This window comes from Chelonia mydas, chromosome 15, assembly GCF_015237465.2.
Source record: "Chelonia mydas isolate rCheMyd1 chromosome 15, rCheMyd1.pri.v2, whole genome shotgun sequence".
Taxonomy (NCBI): Eukaryota; Metazoa; Chordata; order Testudines; family Cheloniidae; genus Chelonia; species Chelonia mydas.
In genome coordinates, this window is record NC_057856.1 from 30,916,306 (window position 1) to 30,938,437 (window position 22,132).

General features: G+C 52.9%; 1 protein-coding gene across 1 annotated transcript in view; it reads left to right on the plus strand.

Annotated features, from left to right (window-relative positions):
- Positions 1–22,132, plus strand: part of SEZ6L (seizure related 6 homolog like) — a 152,896-nt gene that overhangs the window by 119,639 nt on the left and 11,125 nt on the right. The window contains exons 9-13 of the mRNA XM_037879011.2: positions 165–303; positions 12,022–12,218; positions 14,045–14,239; positions 14,603–14,794; positions 21,174–21,368. Coding sequence (XP_037734939.1) covers positions 165–303; positions 12,022–12,218; positions 14,045–14,239; positions 14,603–14,794; positions 21,174–21,368 — 918 coding nt within the window. The remainder of the gene's footprint in view (positions 1–164; positions 304–12,021; positions 12,219–14,044; positions 14,240–14,602; positions 14,795–21,173; positions 21,369–22,132) is intronic.

The window sequence follows — 22,132 nt, forward strand, 5'->3', positions numbered from 1 at the left end:
ATGGATCACTTGATGATTCCCTGTTCTGTTCATTCCCTCCGGGGCACCTGGCATTGGCCACTGTCAGAAGACAGGACACTGGGCTAGATGGACCTTTGCTCTGACCCCGTATGGCCACTCTTATGTTCTTATGAGTCACCTCTCTCTGTCTCTCGTTATTTCAGCAATGTGTGGAGGGGAGCTCTCTGCCATGGCAGGAGTCATCCTGTCCCCTAACTGGCCAGAGCCCTATGCTGAGGGAGAGGACTGCATCTGGAGGGTACACGTTGGGGAGGAAAAGCGGCTTTTCTTGGACATCCAGCTGTGAGTACTTCACAGAGCCTGACGCGGGCTGGGCTGATCCTTTTCCTCCAACAGCTGGTTTACCACGTGTGATTGCTCTGCTGACACCAGAAACTGTTACAAGGACTGGGTGTGTTGGTGGGAGGTGCTGCCCTTTGCTGTGCTTAGACCTCTGCAGGAGGGCTACGCACAAAGTGACCACAGATAGCACTGTGCAAAGACAAGTCACCGTTACTAGCCACCTCCATCACAGAGGGAAGCAAGTCTGGGCCCCAAAGTTCTAATCCTGCTTCTGTCTCTGAAATGGCGGGTCATCTTCAGAAGTCACTGAACCTCTGTGCCTCGGTTGCCCCACCCATCAGAGGGTCTGGGATATTAATGGGAGCAATATGAACTATACCATAATTTTAGATGCAGATCGGACAGGGACAATGATCTCCCTGGCCCAGCCAGGAAGAGGTGCTAAGAGGACGAGAAACTGCAAAACATTCTGAAGATGAAAAATATTACACAAGTGTCATTTGATTCATAACCCTAGATCACATCGCGTGGAAATCTGCTGGACTCATGGATGAAGGTTCTTAGCACAGATTCTGCCTCCTTTTGCAGAATCTGCAGTTTTAAACAGTGAAGCTTATGGCCCATTTTGACAAGGTCCCCATGCCAATATGGTGCCACTCGATCTGCAGCATGGCACCGCGTGCCTGCTCTAGATCATGTGGGTGGGCGAGAAAGCCCCTTAAGGGAGGTGTGTGCTCCCTGATCCTGGCAAAGGGCTACCCCAGCATGCATAGGGAGAAGGCAGATGAAACTCCTGCTGCTGTGGGGTTCTCTCCACCACCCAGCCTCGCCCTCTCTGAAACTTTCTCTTTTAGTCCCAGCCCCAGCTGGGCTCTAGCTGGGACCCTACTGGCCGGCTCTGGCCTAGGCTCCTTCTTGGCTGGGTTCTTTTAAGCTCTTTTCACTAGCACAGCATGAAATAATTTGTGACACACTCTGGGCTCGCTGCTCGGGTAATGAGGAGGGCTGCTCCAGAAGGGAAACGTGCTCTTCTCTTCATTTCACTAGCTAATTGTTCTTGAGATGGCTGTTGTGCTTGCAAGTCCTAATGCTGGAGGGAGCAATACCAGGGCTGCAGGAGATCAGCCTCAGCAAGGAATCATTTTGGCAGGAATCAGCGCCATAGTTAGTGGAAAATCACTGACTGGATCGTATTCCAGCCCAGCTCTGCAGTGCCATTATTATGCTATATTAACTTGCTCCCTCACTTACCCTGCAGAAAAGCATTTCCCGACTCCCCCGTGGCTCATTGGCTTTCAGACAGTGTCCAAAAGAACCGTGCAACAGTCTCAGCTTGAGGGCCTGGCAGAGCCAACCGAACGCGCTGTTTTCGCGGCGCATCCTGAGCTCCAGAGCTCTGGGCGTTTTGCTGCTAAGGAGCCAGTCTAGAAGAGTGCTCAGAAAAGGGCTCCAGAGCAGGTAGAATGCTGTTTTGTGAAGACCTCGCTGTCATCTCTGCAGTTCATGCAATCTTGGATATCAAGGGAACTTGCTGTCCACGGATGGAATAGCTTCAGTCTAAAATAGCCTTTCGGGGGCCTGGCCTTGTGTTCTGTACAGCTCAGCCCTTATCGGAAGGAGTGAAAGTATCCCAAACTCACGTCTATGGCCATGTTTTAGGAGCTGATGCCAGTTCTCCAGGTGAGCTGGGTAACGGGCAGAGCCCACTGTCACTGGAGTAATTCGCTGGGTCTATGCGTCAGACTCCAAAGCAAGGTCTCACACTCTCCACCTGGGCCTCAGACTTTTCTATGTAGCAAGGCTGGCTGGGGAACCATGTACAGGAAATGGCAGATACTTGGCTGCAGGCTCTCGTGCATCAGGGTTTTCTCAGTCGTTGCTGGCACACAGTGTATTACAGTTCAAAGAGGGTTTGGGCCTGTTTAGCCCTGAGAGTAGAGGCAGGTTGGCTGGGAAGCTGAGGAATGAGGATGAATTTTCTTGCGGTCCTTTCTCCCTTTGAAACTATTAAACGCTGGTGAAATTTAAGACGTCGTCATTCCCCAAATTACCAGCAGTAAAAGTCTGCTTTCCGAAATGTGGTCACAGCCCCAGGGAAGGCTGGTGGGCCAATTCTGTGATGTCCTTTCAGGCATGGCCTGGATCGTTACTGGCCCAGAACGCCCATGGCTGAGACAGTTCGAAAATATATGCAGGTGTTTGAGTGTATCTGTTGCTAATCAAAATTCAGAGCAAATAAACACAAGACGCCAATCCCAAGCAGTGTCCTGTACAAATCTAGTTCTGCAAAAAAAGTTCCGAGAACAGCCATAAACATGTCACCAGCTGCTGTTCCCTGGTCGTTTTCATGTGCCCTTTAATTCCTACTTCAGTGTTTTTGGCACAGAACTGAGAACCTGGAAACAACTGCAGTAAAAATGGACTGTTAGGGCAGATGTATTTACAAGGGCTTAGATAACTTCTGAGCGAGTGACCCTTCCATAGGCATGAGGTGCAGAGGGGCTGCAAAAGGCAGCATGTAAACACAGCATCCTCCTCTCACCTGGTACTTTTAACTCAGTCCAGTGTCCAGCAGATGGAGACAGGCAATAAATAATGACTTACCTACACTCTGGTAATCATGCAAGTGAGTGCCAATCACAATTTCCCTAGAGTATTGATAGGAATTGTATAGCATATGGGGCCCATGGGCTATCCAGTGTGATCTCCTGCCTCCAGCAGCCTGATGCTTTGCAGGAGGGCAAACACTCCTGTGATGCTCCTGTCTGGATATGTAACACCTCACATAAGGCAAAGCCACTTCTTCACTGTGGTGACCTGCTAGTGCTCTAAGAGGTGCTGAGAGCTCCCCTTGCATTCTGCAAACATTTCACCATGGCCATAACGTTTGGCAGCAGGTGGGAACGTACTGGATGGTTCCTGGGAGCAGAGGGAGACTGACTCAGGTTGGAAAGCAGGCGGGCTGAGTGTCCCTTTGACAAGCCTTGCCCTTGACAAACATGACTCATTTCAGGTCACAAATTGTACTTGACGTCCTCCCTCCTCCGTCATTCAGTTGCTCAATGGTCTACTCTAGCCTGTGAGAAAGTGGGACTGGGCTGGGTGTCTTTGTATGTGCTTGTTCCGCAAGTCATTCCTTGGCTCCGTGCAGTTGGTCACTTAGCTCAGAGACAACCAAGCCTTTGATGGGAACTTAACAGAGGAAAAAGAGAGCAAAAGAGTGAAGTGGGAATATGTAATAAAACTTCTCACGCGTACACGCATGCGCATGCACATACACACACAGGTGTGTTTATTGTGTGGAGAATGGCCCGGTTCAGTCTGTCTTTCTGCAAACCTCCTTCCAGATTTAGAAGCCTGCATGGCCATTCACTGATATAATGATCCCTTCCATCCTGTTTGCAAACAGCTTTTACTTCTCTTTCAGGCGGACCCAGGAAGTGTTCCCCAAAACAGGGGAAAGGTTTTATTAAAGACAGATGAGCTGGGGACTGAAGCCAGTCTCTGCCATGAATGAATCCCATGTTAACATGCTTGTCCAGGGCAGTCCAGAGCTACACACTAACTTGCATAATTTCCTGTTTTCTTCTCCCCAGTGTGCTCGAGGCTCCCCACCGGCTCTGACCCTCAGACGTGTAGTTTGATTGTAGCCCTAGTTAGTAGGGCTGCCGTCACGGGCACTCCCACCTGTGGCTGTAGTTAAACCCCAGGACATTCCCTTTGAATGGGAACTTGATGAGGTCCAGGCAATAGAAACAGCATAATTCCATGGCAGCTAATATTTTCTTAAGGTGCTTATTGTCTCGGACACTTGCGAGAACTCTGTGTAACTTTGTGAGGCAGAGCACAGCCTACAGCCTACACACGGCATCCTGTCTACACAGCTCCCCACCCCTTGGCTGCCCCAGCTGGTAAGGGCATAGCGCCAGAGCCAGTGAGGCAGCGGTGATGCTGCATGCCTCTCGGGGATGTCCTGCACAGCCCCAGCTCTGTAAGGAATTGTGTTTGATGCTTTAAAAGCCACCAAGTCTGAGCCCCTGAGCTGTGGTGTGACTCCCACTCGATCACTCAACTGACAGAGCCAACGAGACAGCGTTGTGTGGCATCCACACTTCAGCAGAGCGTGACACATTTCAATAAGCAAACAAGTGCGTGTGCCAATAACTACATCAATTTCCAGGCTCAGTACAGAGCTCTGGACTAGAAACTGGGCTCCCAGATGAGAGCTCTGCTATTAAGCTAAGTGCCAGGACAGACTCACACTCATCACACTGCCTACAAATCCCTTGGCCTGTTTCACAGCTAAGTCAGAGCAAGTAGTGTCAGAATCACTGGAGGCGTCCAACGTGCATGAACCTCAGCGTGCGGGGAGAGTTTGCTTTTCAGTTTGCTTGCCTTATGCACCATGGTTACAGGGATTGTTTCTGGGGCTGAAGACACACTAGAGAGGCAAGCATTGGTGTGAATGTCTTTGTCAGGAAATCGTCACAGTGGGACCCTCTCGGGTTTGAGGAATGGAAGCCCGGAGCAAATCTGGATTGTGCGTGAAGGAGACGGTTGGGAAGACAGGGTTTCACGGGGAGGCATCAGAGGGATTTTTCCTGCCTTTCCTGCCTGGCTTAATGTCGTTGCTGGGTTTGCTTGCCCTGTTAAGAGCTGCTCAGGCAGGAGGCCATTTGTTATGGAACCACAGCTTTGCTAAAACTAGCCACTGATCAGCCCTACACCCTAACGACTGTGCCACTAGGTGGCGCTCTTTGTACACACAAAGAACAGGAGGACTTGTGGCACCTTAGAGACCAACCAATTTATTTGACCATGAGCTTTCGTGAGCTTTTGTACACACAGTGACACACACGCACATGCTCTGGACGGGATCCTACCTTGTGAGGCCATGCAGAGCTGGGCGGGCAGGCAGCCTCAGAGCCAGGGACAGCAGCTAGTGTCACCCAGTGTGGCCCAGTTAATGGGGCCTGGCTGCTAGTGTCCGGCAGTGGAATAGTTTTAGTGCTGGTCACTCACTAGTGGGCATGTCATAGAATCATACAATTGTAGAAGATCAGGGTTGGAAGGGACCTCAGGGGGTATCTAGTCCAACCCCCTGCTCAAGGCAGGACCAGCCCCAACTAAATCATCCCAGCCAGGGCTTTGTCAAGCCAGGCCTAAAACTAGAGTCATCTGTAATCACTGACTCTAATTAATAGACAGTGGAATCCAGAGGAAAATCTAAGGGATTCTGCCCGCTTAACAAAGCGGCCTGGTTGCTATTTGGATGCAGGGACCCACGGGTGGGGCTGGGGCTGGGGCTGCACCGATGACCAGGCTAGCAGTCTGGTTCTGAGGGAGCTGTGTCCCCAGCATTGCTTCGCCCAGAGTTACACAGCACCCACCCCGGGCTCTCAGGCGGGTAATAGAGGAATTCTCTCCCAATGGCTGCTCTCCAGTTTGTGCTGACAGTCTGAGCACAGCCGCTTTTTGCTGCCTCGGGACTTAGGGCGCCGAACTGGCCAGTCTCAGTTAATGAGACAAGCAAGTTTTTGTGACACGCTAAATCCGTGGGATTGTTTGAACCTGTACGTGGGCTGCACTTGACAGGTGCAGGCCACATAGAAACATTGCCCCAGATAAGACGGATGAGGCCATTGAAAGGGAGTCTACAGGAAAACAGAAATTATTATTATTGTGCGCATGGGTGTGTGTGCGTATACACATACGTGTGTGTTCACACTGGACTTCACATGTTCAAGGCACCATGCAGGTATCATGTACCTGATCCAAAGTCTGTTGAAGTCAATGGAAAGACTCCCATTGCCTCGATGGGTTTGGGGATAGGCCCTCACTAATTAACTTTCTCCTAATAGCTCCCAGCCCCTTTCCTGATTGGCCCCTGGAGAACCCCAGCAGCCTGGCCCTGGGAGGTGCTGCACTGTGGGTGCTCAGCAGCTCTCTGAGTGGCAGGCCTGTTTCGGCATGGCAGGAGGGCTGCACGCCGCTTTGCCAAGGGGCTGCTGTCTCAGGCGGGTCCCTGGGCCCTTTCACTAACACGGCCGATAAGAGCACAGCGTGAGCTGCACCTGGCACTGAGCTCCCCCGGTCTCTCTCCGTCAGTGCGCGTGTGGGGACCAGTCCGGAATTTCCCCTCACAAGTTATTTTTCCCACAGCCGCCATGCGCTGCCGACAGAGCGCACGGTGGGCACCTGGCACCTTCTCAGGCTGCCAGAATAACCTTGCCACAGACAGGGCTGTGACTCGGAACTTCACAGCTGCTGGCAGGGCGATGGAGGACCACAAGCCATCGTGACCTCTGAGGCAAAAGGCACATCCCATCTCCTCGCTGTCGCTTGCCCACAGTGGTAGCTATGGTGCTAAAAGGAAGAAAAATTAATAGTGAGAGAAACCTCCACCTGCCTGGAGAAGTGAGAGGGAGAGGACGGACCCCAAGGAGACATTGCCTTTGGAGGATCTGTTGAAATGATGCAACTGGGAAAGGTACCAGAGGATGGAAGGAGGGCTAAAATCCTCTCCTCCTGTGTCGCTCCTAGGCTCAGCTGTGGGAACCAGCTCCAATTCCCTTGTTCTGGCTTTTCTTTCTTTTGTGGGAGCAACACAGCTGCATGAAATGCATCCACTCTCCTGCCTGATTCCACCAGACCCGGATTGGATTCTGAGGCCACCGGAGACACAGAGACGTGAAGTAGGATTGGGCCCCCGCGGCCTCACGCGGCGCTCAAACAAGCCGGCAGCCTCACTGCAGGTGCAGGTGGCTAGACGGTAGGACGGGATTCCTCTGCAAGCGCGGCCTGTGCTGAGAGCCGCGGCCACGGGGATACTGCCAACGCAGAGAGACGCTCTTGTGATGCTATTTGGGGAGTCCCAGAGACGGTCCCACAGAAGACCAAGTGCTATCTTAGAGTCAAAACGGTTTTAAAGCTTTCAGTGAAAATCCCAAGGCAGGGCTCCCGATGCACCTTCCCAGCTTTGTGGGCACTGGGGCGGGGCAGAACTGGGGGCCAGACAATTTGAAGTAATCAAACAGAAATGTCACCATGGCAATGGTGTTTGCTGGAAAGCAGAGGTTTGCCCCGAGTGCCAGCGTTCTGCAGGGATTGGCTGGTTGCCTTCCCCGAAGAACCTTACTCAGACATCTGCATTTGCATCTCGAAGCAAAGCCGCACTAGACTGGGGTGGGTGTGGGGCAAGTGCCCCAACTGAGTGGCAGCCGCGATGGTTCACTGCCTGCATAGGGCAAGAGAAAGCGTCGTAAAACCAGGGCACTCCCCAACAGCCTTTGCCCCACCTTAGCAAAGGGGCAGCTTCTCTCTCCCCAGGGTGCCTGTGCAGGGGATCTGGGCACTGTCTTGTCCTGACCCTGCCTGGGCACCCCACTCCCTGGAGGTGTCCGTGCTGTGAGACACTATCAAAAGACTTACTAAAGTTGAGAGACAGCACATCTCCTCCTTCCCCACTGCCCACCAGGCTTGTTACCCTGGCAAAGAAGGATGTCAGGCTGGTTTGACACAATCTGTTCTTGACAAATCCATGTTGACAGTTAATCGCCCTATTATCTGCTAGGTGCTTACAAAGCCATTGTTTGATTATCTGCTCCATTATCTTTCTGGTACCGAAGTGAAGCTGACTGGTCTGTAATTCCCTGGATTGTCCTTATTCCCCTTTTCATAGAGCGGTGCTATACTCGCCCCGTTCCAGTCCTCTGGGCTCTCTCCCGTGCTCCATGAGTTCCCCAAGAGAATCGCGAATTGCTTAGCAAACTATTAAGCCATAGCTGGGCATTCAAAACTGGCACCAGCTGGACAGACCCACTAGGCATTTGCAGCAGCAGCTTCCATTTCCGGTTCAGTCTGTCCCACTGGGACAAAGGGCTTGCATGTGCCTGGGGAACCAGTGCCAAAGATGGGAGCTGGAAAAGCAAAGTCCTGGTGAAAATACCAGCCAGGCACAGCAGGGAGTGTCTCTCTGAAGAGAGCCGGCTGCCCCGTGGAGGAGAGTTAGAATCGGTTGGTACTGATCTGAAGCTTTGGCAGCATGGCAGAGGAGGCAGAAGCTGCTATTTATTTATCAGTTTCTTCCGGGTTGATTTGTCACTTAGTGCGTCTCAGCTCATCTCTGTTCAGGCTGGCCCTGGCAGGAGATTTCCCAGCCCTGGGCTGACCGCTTGGGAGACGAGCTGTCTCTGTTCATCCCCAGATACAGCTGCGCTCCCTTCTTCCCCACCCGTTTGCCCTGGAGCCGGGGGAGAGGAGAGGGACTTCGGCCTCCAGGTGCCAATCAGTCATGAGCCTCTGCCACCAAATAAGGAGGTGGCTGGAGATCCTCCATCAGCGAGGTGTGTTCCTCTGATTTCCCCTGCAACCCCAGCCCCTGCATCCCACAGACAGCAGCTCCGCTTTGCCCCATCTAGAGCAGCACTCGATTAGCAGAGATTGAGAGGCCAAGGAACCCTGCTATCTGCTGTGTTCCCTGGTCCTCCTGCACTCAGGTCCCTGAGGTGCTGGGCTGCCTTTGGGAGGAGGGCTTGGCAGGCCTGGTGTTGGTCTCCCTTGCAGGTAGTGTGATTGGCAGGAATACAGATGCACACACCCCTTGTTAACCTGAAGACAGGATTGGGCAGTTATACTGGGTTGACTGCTGGGTGATGAGCCAAGAGGAGAGCCAGACCAGCAAAGGACCTTCAGAGACACAGGAGCTTGCAAGGATTTAGATGCGACCCTGAGCGTAGCCAGGTGACCTGTTGTTCTCTGCAGAGGAGTCTGCGGAATTTTAATTTCTCCTAGCTGGTGACGTTCATCACAGATTTCTCATCCTCCAAGAGCCTGTTTCCCCCCAGTAGATTTCAATCTCCGGAAGAGCAGTGCACTCTGCTGGCCAGGAAAAACTAGACGCTGCAGTGAACTGACCAAAAGGGTTGTTTGGATGCAGCAATGTGCACGGTCTGTTCAAAGCCAAGTGGGAGCCTTTGCCTGGGAAGAGCCAGGCCTGCTGATCCTGGGGCGTGCTCCTGTACCCACTGCAGAATGTGGTCATTTGGTGAGAGTCTTCTCACTTTGGTACCTCAGCCATTTTATATGTAAAACACGAGGGAGAAATGATCAAATGTATCTTTTCCAGTGGAACCCTGTGTCGGATGGACTTTACTCAGAAATTCATCCCCATCCTCACCAAAGGGCTGCATGAAATTGCTTGAACTGGGTCTCCCTCCATTCATAATCCCAAGCTGGCGAAGCGTCACACCAGTTGTGAAGTGCTGGAATGCATCAGACACAGAATGAACATGCCCCCCCCACAGCTGTGATCTCTTTAGTGAAAAAGGATCGAGCTGTGCTGCATGTCCTGTGTTTCTGACGGGCTGTGAGTTTACCAATGGCCAGTCACTCCAAGCCGTTTCAGGCACTGGGGCGATTATCGCTGGTAGGAGACAAATAACAGTTTGTCTTTTGACTTTTGTTATTAGTTTTGCATCATTTCATGTCCACTACATGCCACATGTACCACAGGCCAGCTACCCCATTAGCCAGCCAGATTATGCGCCTGTCCAATCTCTGGGTGCAGCGTAGTTGTGGGTGGGTCTGTCCCAGGATATTAGCAGGACGAGGTCGGTGAGGCGATATCTTTCACTGGACCAGCTTCCCTTGGTGAGAGAGACATGCTTCTGAGCTACGCAGCGATGTGCTGCTCATATCCTGACATGGGGCTACTACAAATATTTCTCCCACCAGCCCTGACAGCCCCCTCTTTTGTCCTGGGGGGGGCATGTGCTCTCCAAGGGAGGAAAGTCTGGCCAAGCTATGGTTTTCTCACAGCCCTGAGATGGAGGCACCCTGTTTGGCAAATGACTGTCTGTCAATGGACTTGTCTAGAGACACGGAGACTTCGCCACTGAACACCCCCCAGAGCACCCTGCTCCGCTTGTGTGATTTGGGGAGGGGATGGAAAAGCTGGGGGTCTCCTGCCCTGGGGAGAGGTTTGGAAAATACCTGCTATGTGGTGCGTTCTGGCCCATTTTACAGGCTTGTCCTTCAGAAATGCTTGCCTGAGCCCCGGGGATAAAGCCTTGTCTACACTGGCCCGTTTCTGCGCAGTAAAGCAGCGTTCTGCGCCGTAACTCCCGAGGCGCGCACACTGCCAAGCCACTGAGCGCGCAGACACTGCGCAGTTGCAGCACTGTAAAAAAACTCACCCCAGTGAGAGGTGTGCAGCTTTCTGCGCCAGGTGCCAGTGTAGACACCCTGGTCGACGACAGCCCTGCGATTGGCCTCCGGGAGGCGTCCCACAGTGCCTGTTCTCGCCTCTGGTCATCGGTTTGAACTCTACTGCCCTGCCCTCAGGTGACCAACCGTCATCCCCACCCCTTAAATTCCTTGGGAATTTTTAAAGTCCCCTTCCTGTTTGCTCGGTGATGCGTGCACTAGTCTTGGCGCATCTTTCCAGGTGGCCACGCTTTCTGGACCAGATTTAAATTGCCCCTGAATTCAGTGGAGCTGCATTGATTTACACCAGCTCAGGCTGTGACCCCTGGCCATCACTGCCACTTGGTTCCAGGGCCAGACCAGCACCAGCCTGTCAGAACCACCATGCCCCAAGGAGCGAGCTCCTCCTAGTGATTCTCCTTCTCCTCACCGGAAAACTGGACATTCAGAGTGGTCAGAGGGCGGGCGGTGGAGCAGATGCTGGCTGTGCGAAGGGAGGGAGGCAGCAGTGAGAGGGGGAGACAATGCCCCAGGAGCAGGGTGAGAGCTAGGCACACACTGACCCAGAAGAAGGCTGAGAGGAGGCCCCGATGCAGGCCTGCAGCAAGCCACCGCTAGCTAGCAAGCAAGCAGACCCATTAAAGGTCAGGGTGCATGTGAAATGGGACCCGGTGGTGCTGAACACGGCCCGTTGCACACCTCGTTCCAGACCCGGCTCCCTACTGGTCCCAGAGCCGCCTGAGAGGGTTCAGTTCCAGCGGGAGCGTCAGAGGTAGGGGATGTTGTGACATGATAACGGGAATGCCGAGCACAGACACCTCATTCGGCTTCAGAGAAGGAGCCAGTTATCTCATTTCCGTGTTCCATAGCACTCAGCTTTCTGCCGTACAAAAGGAACAAAGAATTCAGTTCAATTAAGTTGTGGGAAATCCAGCCGTACTGTCAGAAGGCAGCCAACGCCGGCAATGGGTGAAGGGGGTGACGGTTGCTCATGGCACCACTATGGAAGAGCCCGAAGACACAGACGTGTTCTATGCTTCGTCCAGTCAGAATCAGCCCCCTCGTGCTGTCCGTGCACCATACAGCCACGGGCACAGGCTGCAGGCTTTCAGGTCCACCACAGCTCTGCAATACAAAGAGCATCGCTCCCTGTCCCACGCCCTGCTCACTAGCGCCGGATCGGCCCCTATGTTGATTCAGATGATAGCAGGCCCCTGTACAAGCCGTTCCCCTCTGTCTGCGGAGTCCTCCAGAAGCAGAGATGTCTCCAGGCACTCATCAGAACATTGGGTCCGCACACTTCACTTCCATACCCAAGTCCTGGGCGTGGAACACGTGAGGTGAGTCTGCTGGGGGGCGGCTACGGGCCTCGTGGACATGTTTGGTGGGGTCATGGCCTGGAACTGGCGGGGTCCATTACCCACGTCCCTTGAGTCTGAGTCAGTAACATGCTGGCTGGATTCCCCTGTGCGCCCGGGCTGACCAGGCTCCTCTCTGCGCTTCCCTTGCCAGCCTGAACCTGAGCAACAGCGACATCCTGACCATTTATGACGGGGACGAGCTCACGGCCCGTATCCTGGGGCAGTACGTCGGCAGCAGTGGCCCCCAGAAGCTCTACTCCTCCACCCCCGACCTCACCATCCAGTTCCACTCTGACCCCGCGGGCCTCATCTTTGGGAAGGGGCAGGGATTCATCATGAACTACATAGGTAGGTGCACCGCAGGGCCTGCACTGCGATCTGCTCTTGGGGCAGCGAGGCTGGACACGTTGCATCTGGGTGTGGCGTCTGCCGGGGCTGCAACTCGGTGAATTCTAACCCAGAATTTGGGGCTGTGAGTGAGGGGATGCAGGTTTTCCGATGCTGAGCTACCTCACCCAGCGCAGCCAATGGGCCCCAAGGCTCCGGTTCAGCTCAGCCGACGCCATGCACTAGCCCTGGGCAGGCTGTTAGAGCAGCAGAGGTTCCCTGTGCTCCTCTGAAACCAGTAGCCACTGTTACCTACATCCCTCAGGCAATGGCCACCTGCTACAGCCCTCTGTGGCTACTGTCCCTGGACTTCTGACAGCCCTTGCAGCATCCTCCAGCCCTGCAGGCCCCCCTGGGCTGGACCAGACAGTGCTACCAAGGGCCATGGGGAAAGGCCAGAGTGATGCTCGCTGTCTCAGGATTGGGGGTGGGAGGTGCTTGATGCTGACTGACAGCTCCGTGGGGATAGCCTGGCCTCTTAGCCTTAGCTGGGGCAGGTCACACATCCCACCTTCTGTTTAAAAGGCACCGTGGGACAGGATCCCTCTAACTCACTCATTCTGCACACACCACCTAGTGTCCTCCTGGCTTCCCCGATGCATGGCCTGGGGCTGACCCACTGCACAGGGGTGGGTTGCATTAGCATGGCGGTAGGAGAGCTTTGGTCAGGCTCATCCGTTGGTCCCTCAACACTGACCCAGACTGGTGCTGGGCTACCCCGTACAACATGTGCATTGCAATGCTCCAGCTGCATCCAGAGCCCAGTTTGTGCACACACAGAACACCTGGCTTGCACACACGCAGAGCACCCGGCTTGCATGCAGGCAGAGAGCCTGGCACCCCCCCAGGATTTGGCAGTGGTGCCCAGCGAGCATTTCTCCTTCCCACCCGCATGTACTGCATGCACTATTAGAGCAGTCAGAGAATAAGATGCAGTGCAGGTCAGCTGTGATCTGCAGGGCTCCTTCCGTAAAGCGCCACCCTGCATCTGTGGACACAGCCATCAGTTTATGACTGTTTTAAAGTCACAAACTTTAGAAATGTAGAGGGCAGGAAAAAATATGCTGGAGCAAATTAGCCCTGAACTGTAAGTAGTGTGCTCAGACATCGCTGCTTTAATAGGATGTGTAAAAAATCAAACCTGCAACTGGCTTCTGCTAAAATGATTCTAGTGCTGACAAACTGTGTTTAGCATCCAAATCAAGGCAAATGTACCAGGCGGCTTTGGTTAGTCAGGAACTCCCTATGGCCAGCCCAGGGCATTATACTTCCCGTCCTTTGGGATCTGGGCCCAGGAGGGTATTTAAACTCCTCGTTAACGATGGGACAGATTTAGTTTCTAACCCGGACCGAAGGATGCTTTCGGGCAGCAACAGTAATGGCCCAGGCACACTGCTTGCCTGGGCAGCGAAGGGATGCTTAGGAAGCGCCACCCATTTCTGAAAATGGTGAGGGTCTAGCGGGATTTTTGAAGCCTCTAAACCCAGCCCTAAGCCGGTGCTGTGCAGATCACACTGTGCTGTGACGCTCCTGCTGCAGACTGGGATGTGGACTGCGTGGCACCAGCCCAGCCAGGGCTAGCAAGTGGCCGGCTGTGTGCTTTTCACATTCAGAGCTGGAAGGCTTCTGAGTCACCAGCTTCACTTTGTAAATCAAATAACCCCGCTCCAGGCACCCTGTGCAGCCCCTAGAAAGGTCGCCCACGGTTGGCGAGGAAGCAAGCAGGCCGGCCAGGGGCGATCTGCACCGATTGTTCAATACTAGCCAGCCTCTTTCTGTGGTTACAGAGGTCTCAAGGAACGACTCGTGTTCAGACCTGCCTGAAATTCAGAACGGGTGGAAGACCACATCACACGCAGCGCTAGTGAGGGGGGCCAAGATCACCTACCAGTGTGATCCAGGATATGACATCGTCGGAAGTGACACACTCACCTGCCAGTGGGACCTCACCTGGAGCAGCGACCCTCCGTTTTGTGAAAAAAGTAAGACAACATCCCCCCCCCGCCACACACACACACACATTGCTTAGTATTGCTGGGTTCGTGCACACAGTCAGCCAGGTCCAAAGCCCATTCAGATCAATGCGGAGCTTTCCTTTGACATCTCTGGACTCTGGACCAGACCCATTAAACGTCAGGGTGCATGTGAAATGGGACTCGGTGGTGCTGAACACATGCCGAATAAAGCGTTTTCCAACCTCCTTCACGTGACTTTGCAGTGGACTCCACACCAGTGCATTTCAGGGCTACTGATCTGTTTATCTGCCCCCACTGCCTGCCTTCCTATTTTGCTGCTTGTCCTATGTCATGTTCCTGTGAGGAGTTACAGAACCTGTTTGTCTCTAGTTATGTACTGCACAGACCCTGGGGAAGTGGACCACTCGATCCGTTTAATTTCTGATCCCGTGCTGCTGGTTGGAACCACCATTCAATACACGTGTAACCCAGGCTTTGTACTGGAAGGAAGTTCCCTTCTGACGTGTTACAGCCGTGAAACAGGAACTCCAATCTGGACATCCAGGCTACCGCACTGTGTCTGTAAGTTGGGCTCGGTTCTCTATGGTGTTGCAATTATTTCTCTTCTCGCGGCTGCAGTTTTACTTTACTCCTTGTTATCTGAATTGATTTGCAAGTTTCCCATTGGAAATTCAGAACCCCCTGGAGCAAGCAGCGAATGTGGCCAGCGTCCCAGCAGACAGTCAGTACCAGACATACTGAGCCAGTCATCAGAAACAATCGTTCCTATTCTTTCACTTCCAGTTTCCTCCAGGCTTTTTCCTCCTTTCAACAGCTAGATCTTTAGGGACGTTCTCCCCACGATAGCCACAGATGCTGTACAGCAGATACCATGTGGGCTGCACTGGTCCCATCCATCCAGGAGGCCTTTTCTTTGTTGCCGGAAGTTTGAAGCATCCCTTCCTCCACACCAGCAATTCAAAGCAGTTAATAACAATTCAAATAACCAGGGTCTAGAATAAGAGGATAAGTAAAAGCTCATTAAAGAGGCTGACGAGCAGCAGTGTAATAGAAACACCCCTGATGGCAGGTCTCTCTGCAGCAGCCCCTGCTGCTGAAATCGCTCTGTGGGTTTTGTTCTGTGGCCTCCCATCTCATTTGCAGGAGCTGAGTTCTCACCTGCAGACCTGTGTCACCCCATCTCCCTGGAGGGGTGCTACCAGCTCCTGACCCTGCCTGCTGATGGGTTCAGATACTGCCAGAGCGGAAGGCAACACTGACTGGCGCAGGAAAGGTGAAGAAACACAGTATCTTCCCTGCTCAGCAGCTGCTGCCACTTTGCCCCCCAGCTCCTGATCCAGAGCAAAGGCCACCCCAGCTGTACGCTGGCTGTTAACATCAGCAAAGCTGGTCAAATCCCTATTATTGCGAGAAAGAGCTGCCTTGATTTCATTTTTCACATCCTGATTATCACTGCAAAAGGTTTTTTTTCTCCTGCTGATAATAGCTCACCTTAACTGATCACTCTCCTTATAGTGGGTGTGGCAACACCCATTGTTTCATGTTCTGATCTTGTCCGCGTGGGTCCCGCACTTGCAGGCGGTTTATGCTAGCTTCAGAGGCTCACTGCAACCCTCCACGTAGCCCTTCTCTCTCGAGGGCCAGGGATACAGTCTGCTGAGCCCTTGTCATCATAAGCCAGCAATGGAGGTTGGTGAGAGAACTCCCACAGTCTCTGTTGCTCCTACGGCCTCATGCCAAAACAGTTTAGCCTCCTGTCCTGACAGGGGCCTGTCTTCCCCTCCCAGGAGGTGTTTCTGTAGCGGCAGGTTGGGGGGAACCCGGGCCCGCCCTCTACCCCGGGTTCCGGCCCAGAGACCCTAATGGTAGCAGCTGTTGGCAGCCAACCTTTCACTGCCAGAGTTGCTACATTTCCCTGGGCCACTGCCTCACAGCTCTCCTGCTTCTCCCTGCTTCACCCTTACCTTAGGGCTCCCTTACCAATGACTTGAGGGTGAATCATTAACCAGCCTTTCAGCCGCACTTCCTCTCCCCTGGCTCCCTGGCTCTTTCTGCCTGACTGGAGTGAGCCCTTTTATAGTATCAGAGGGGCCTTAATTAGAGTCAGGTGGTCACATTATCTTAATGGCCTCACCTGACTCTTTGCAGGTTAATTGGAGTCAGGTGTTCTCATTAGCCTGGAGCAGCCCCTGCTCTGGTCGGTCAGGAACAGAAAACTGTTAATCCAGTGGCCAGTATACCTGCCTTCTGCTACTCTGCTGAACTCAACTGGCCTGGGTCTAGCACATATCCCTCCCCCCTGCTCAACACCAAGGGGTTGGGCAGCTTGGGACGCCAGACAGGGTACGCATGATAAGCCATCAGCATTGCCATGGCGGCTCCCTGCTCTGTGCTGTATGTGGAACTGGAAAGGTTGGAGGGATAAGAACCACCTGGTTACCCTCGTGTTCTTTTCCTTGTTCCGTTGCATCCATTAAAGAGGGGCATGGTTGGTCACAAGGATAAATCTGCGCCCCAGCAGGTAATAACGCAATGTTTCCATGGCCCATTTTACGGCGAGGCACTCTCTCTCTACCACTGAGTATTTTTGTTCCCTCGGAAGGAGTTTCCTACAGAGGTAGAGAATTGGGTGTTCCTCTTCCCCAACCATCTGCGACAGGGTGGCCCCTAACCCCACCTCGGATGCGTCTGTCTGTAGGATGAATTCCTTGGTGAAATCCGGGGCTATCAATATGGGGTTACTGCAGAGGGCAGTCCGTAGGTCCGCGAATGCTCTCTCTGCTCCATCGGACCATCTGACTGGATCAGGACCATGGGCCTTCACTAAGTCCGTTAGGGGACTTGCCCTTGTGGCAAAATGGGGGATGAAATGCCAGTAATACCCCACCACCCCTAGGAATGCTTGGACCTGCTTCTTACAACTTGGCCATGGCCAATTTTGGATGGCCACTAACTTATTCAGTTGAGATTTTACCAGACCTCTTCCTACCATGTAGCCAAGATATTTGGCCTCCGTGAACCCTACGGCGCACTTAACAGGGTTCACCGTCAGGCCAGCTTGCCTGAAGGTATCAAGGACTGCCCCCACTTTTTCCAAGTGGGTCTCCCAGTCTGGGGTATGAATCACCAAGTCATCCAAGTAGGCTGCAGCATAACTGGCATGGGGGCGTAATAACTTGTCCGTGAGGCGCTGAAAGGTAGCTGGGGCCCCATGTAGTTCAAAAGGGAGGACCATATATTGGAAGAGACTCTCTGGTGTAGAAAACGCCATCTTTTCCTTTGTATCTTCAGCTAGAGGAATCTGCCAGTACCCCTTTTTCAAGTCTAGGGTTGTCAACTACCGGGCATTCCCCAGACGGTCCACTAGTTCATCTATGTGGGGTATAGGGTAGGCATCAAACTGGGATATCTCGTTTAGTCGACGGAAGTTGTTGCAGAACCTCGTGGTGCCGTCAGATTTGGGCACCAACACTGTTGGGCTGGACCAGTGACTGTGGGATTCTTCGATGATCCCCATCTCTAGCATTTTCCTGACTTCCGCTTTTATTTCCTCCCTTTTGGCTGCTGGCACCCAGTAGGGCCTCATAGTTACTCTGGCCCCAGGGTTCGTGATGATGTGGTGATATGTCCCAGTTGTGCAACCCGGCTTTGTTGAGAATACGTCTTGATATTGGGCGATCATCTCAGTTACCTCTTTCTTCTGGGCTGTCATTAGATCAGGAGACATCCTCACCTGTTCAGGATTTTTGTTCTCTGGGTGCAGCTCTTCTCGAACCACTGTGCATGCCTCTCGTGCATGCAAGGGTTTTGGAAGGTTGACGTGGTATATCTGCTCTAGTTTTCGACGTCCCAGTTGTCACACCTTGTAATTTACTTCCCCTACGGGTTCGACTATTTCGTAGGGCCCTTGCCACTGGGCCAACAGCTTACTTTCGGCTGTGGGTACCAGTACCATTACTCGGTCACCGGGTTGAAACTGACGAACCTTGGCTTGACGGTTGTAGTAGGTTCTCTGGGCCTCTTGGGCCTTCTGTAGGTGCTCCCTCACTGTGGGAGTGATCCGGGATATCCGCTCCCTCATCCATAGCACATGATCTATTACGTTCTTCCCCTCACTAGGTTTCTCCTCCCAAATTTCCTTGGCTATGTCCAGGATGCCTCGGGGGTTGCGTCCATACAACAGCTCAAAGGGGAGAATCCAGTGGAAGCTTGGGGGATCTCACGGATGGCAAACATGAGGTACGGTAGTAGGTTGTCCCAGTCTTTCCCATTCTTGCTTACCACCTTTCTTATCATGGCCTTGAGGGTCCAGTTAAATCTTTCCCCCAGACCATCGGTTTGTGGATGGTAAACCGAGGTCCGCAGGGTCTGGACATGAAGCAGGGAACACAGGTCCTTCATCAACTTGGACATGAATGGTGTTCCCTGGTCTGTGAGGATTTCTTTTGGAAGCCCTACCCGGGCAAAGATTGCCACTAATTCTTTGGCAATGCGCTTGGAAGCTGTGTTTCGTAAGGGGACAGCTTCTGGGTACCTGGTTGCATAGTCTAGGATAACAAGCACATACTGGTGGCCCCTGGGCCTTTCCCTCTATAGTTACCCCATCTATCTCAGCCACCTCCTTCCTGGCATTCTCGTACCTTGGGTCTTCCACCTGGTCCCGTCAAAAAGTCTCTCTCCTGGGGCTTATCAGTCCGAACTCTGAGGGATCTGTCTCTGCCTTCTCAGCTGGCTCCGTGAGGTTGGGGTTGGAAGCAGTCTCTGGCCCCTCCTCCGTCTCGGGGCCCTCCCCTTCGGTTGCCCGTGTACGTCTGCCTACACAGGCGACCCTCTGTCCTTGTATCAGGATTCGGGTACCCAAAGCCTTGGCCACCCTTCTTTCTCTCTTGGTCTTCCTGCCTTTCCCTGGGACAGGGAATGGCTCCTGGGACATTTCCGCGAAAAATGGGAGTTGACATTCTGCCGCGGAAGCCTCCTGAAGTTCGGGGAGCTCCTCTCCCTCCAATTCCTCCCATGGGAGCAAGTTTCCAAACCCAGGGAAATCTCTACCTATGAGCATGGGGTATGGGAGGTTTGGGACTACCCCTGCTTCCACCCCGGTGACATTTCCCTGAATTTCAATTTTCCCTGGTATGATGGGGTAGTAACTAACAGTCCCATGGACACAGGTTACCCCAGTACGCTTAGCCTGCATTAACTGCCTGCGCTTCACTAATTTACCCAAAATTAGGGTGATAGCACTTCCCGAGTCTACGAGTGCCATGGTTTCTACCCCATTCAACTTTACCTGCCTTGTATATCTATGTGGGGTGACTACAACCCCTACAATATTGAGTAGGCTGCATGGGTCTGCGCCGTCCCCCAGGTTACACTGCATTGGCTTTACAACATTGGGGCACTGGGCAGCTATGTGCCCCAACTCCCCGCACCCATAACACCTATAATTGCTTTTAGTCACTCCCCTATCACATGGGTAAGGGGGTTTAGTCCCAGGGTCCCCCCCACTCAGGCCTTCCCCTTCCTCCAAGAAGGAGAAGTGCTAGGCAGAGATGGGCTCCACCTACCGGAGAGAGGGAAGAGCATCTTCGCAAGCAGGCTGGCTAACCTAGTGAGGAGGGCTTTAAACTGGGTTCACTGGGGGAAGGAGACCAAAGCCCTGAGGTAAGTGGGGACGTGGGATACCGGGAGGAAGCACGAGCAGGAGCGCGCAAAAGGGGAGGGCTCCTGCCTCATACTAAGAAAGCAGGACAAACCACAAGTTATCTCAAGTGCCTATACACAAATGCAAGAAGCCTGGGAAACAAGCAGGGAGAACTGGAAGTCCTGGCACAGTCAAGGAATTATGATGTGATTGGAATAACAGAGACTTGGTGGGATAACTCACATGACTGGAGTACTGTCATGGATGGATATAAACTGTTCAGGAAGGACAGGCAGGGCAGAAAAGGTGGGGGAGTTGCACTGTATGTAGGGGAGCAGTATGACTGCTCAGAGCTCCGGTATGAAACTGGAGAAAAACCTGAGTGTCTCTGGATTAAGTTTAGAAGCGTGAGCAACAAGAGTGATGTCGTGGTGGGAGTCTGCTATAGACCACCGGACCAGGGGAACGAGGTGGACAAGGCTTTCTTCCGGCAACTAACGGATGTTACTAGTTCGCAGGCCCTGGTTCTCATGGGAGACTTCAATCACCCTGATATCTGCTGGGAGAGCAATACAGCGGTGCACAGACAATCCAGGAAGTTTTTGGAAAGGGTAGGGGAAAATTTCCTGGTGCAAGTGCTGGAGGAGCCAACTAGGGGCAGAGCTCTTCTTGACCTGCTGCTCACAAACCGGGAAGAATTAGTAGGGGAAGCAAAAGTGGATGGGAACCTGGGAGGCAGTGACCATGAGATGGTTGAGTTCAGGATCCTGACACAGGGAAGAAAGGAGAGCAGCAGAATACGGACCCTGGACTTCAGAAAAGCAGACTTTGATACTGCCGGACACTAGCAGCCAGGCCCCATTAGCTGGGCCACTAGCTGCTGTCCCTGGCTCTGAGGCTGCCTGCCCGCCCAGCTCTGCATGGCCTCACAAGGTAGGATCCCGTCCAGAGCATGTGCGTGTGTGTCACTGTGTGTACAAAAGCTCACGAAAGCTTATGCTCAAATAAATTGGTTAGTCTCTAAGGTGCCACAAGTCCTCCTAGAGCATTCAAGGGAGCACAGCGCACAAAGTTCACCTTCTGAGACACTTAACTGCTGTTGAAGAGACTAATATACCAGGCTACCGCCTGACATCCTGTCACTCTTTAACCAAATCTAGTTGGTGAAGGTGAGGAAAAAATAAATCTAGTCATTACTGTGGCTGTGGCTTAGATCTGCACAGTCCTGAGCTGACGGCTAGGTAAAAGCGCGGGACAGGCAGGGAAAGCATGACTCACACTGGGAATGTTTCTTTTCAGCTGAAGAGTCCCTTGCCTGTGATAATCCAGGATTACCTGAAAATGGCTACCAAATACTCTACAAACGACTTTACTTGCCAGGCGAATCCCTGACGTTCATGTGTTATGAAGGCTTTGAGCTAATGGGCGAGGTTACTATCAAATGCATTCTGGGCCAGCCGTCCCATTGGAGCGGACCCCTGCCCATCTGCAAAGGTAACGAGCTTTCCGAGACAGCTGAAAAACAAGACCACACTTTGGGAAGGGGCTGGAATCGACAGGGATTTGCAGGTGTCCTCAGATAGTTCCCACCACACCAGAGAATTAGCTTTGAGCAGCGACCTCCTCCAGCATGGAGATTTGTCCCCATTCTCACCGCCATTAAAAGGCAGCAGAGCATGTCACGGCTGCTGCAGCCCCTCCTTAAGAGCTCCTTCTTCTGTTTTACCAGCAGCCCTGAAAACAAAAGGCTCTCCGGCTGTCACCCAGGCTCTTGACACATTGGTGTTGCCAGGGTTCCAGCCACGGATAGCCGAGGTTTTGGTGGTTGTTACAGATTTATCTTTAAGAGGTTCTGTCTGCCCAGGGGAGGGAATCCATCTCAACACCTTTCTCGTGAACTGTGTTGGAAGCTGTTAACTAGCAGCCATTGCCTAGCACATGTGCAGACAGGGCTGGGGGAAGCAGGAATGGTCCTCAGAGTTTCCAGAGGGGTCTGGATTCTGTCCCAAGTCCTGTGAACGCATTGTTCTACATTTCTCTATGTGTACCTTAGTGATTCTGCCTTGGGTTACTAGTTGATGACAATGGCCATGACCCTTGGCCCAAAGGAAGCCCTGCTTGATAAACTGGCCAGTTTTCAGTTGGAGTCTATTTCATGGACACAAGGAGGGACCTCCTGGTAACACTTTAAACGGCAGGGAATAAATACCACTTAATTTCTTGTGAATTGCACAGTAACAGTGTCCCTGGAACAGCAG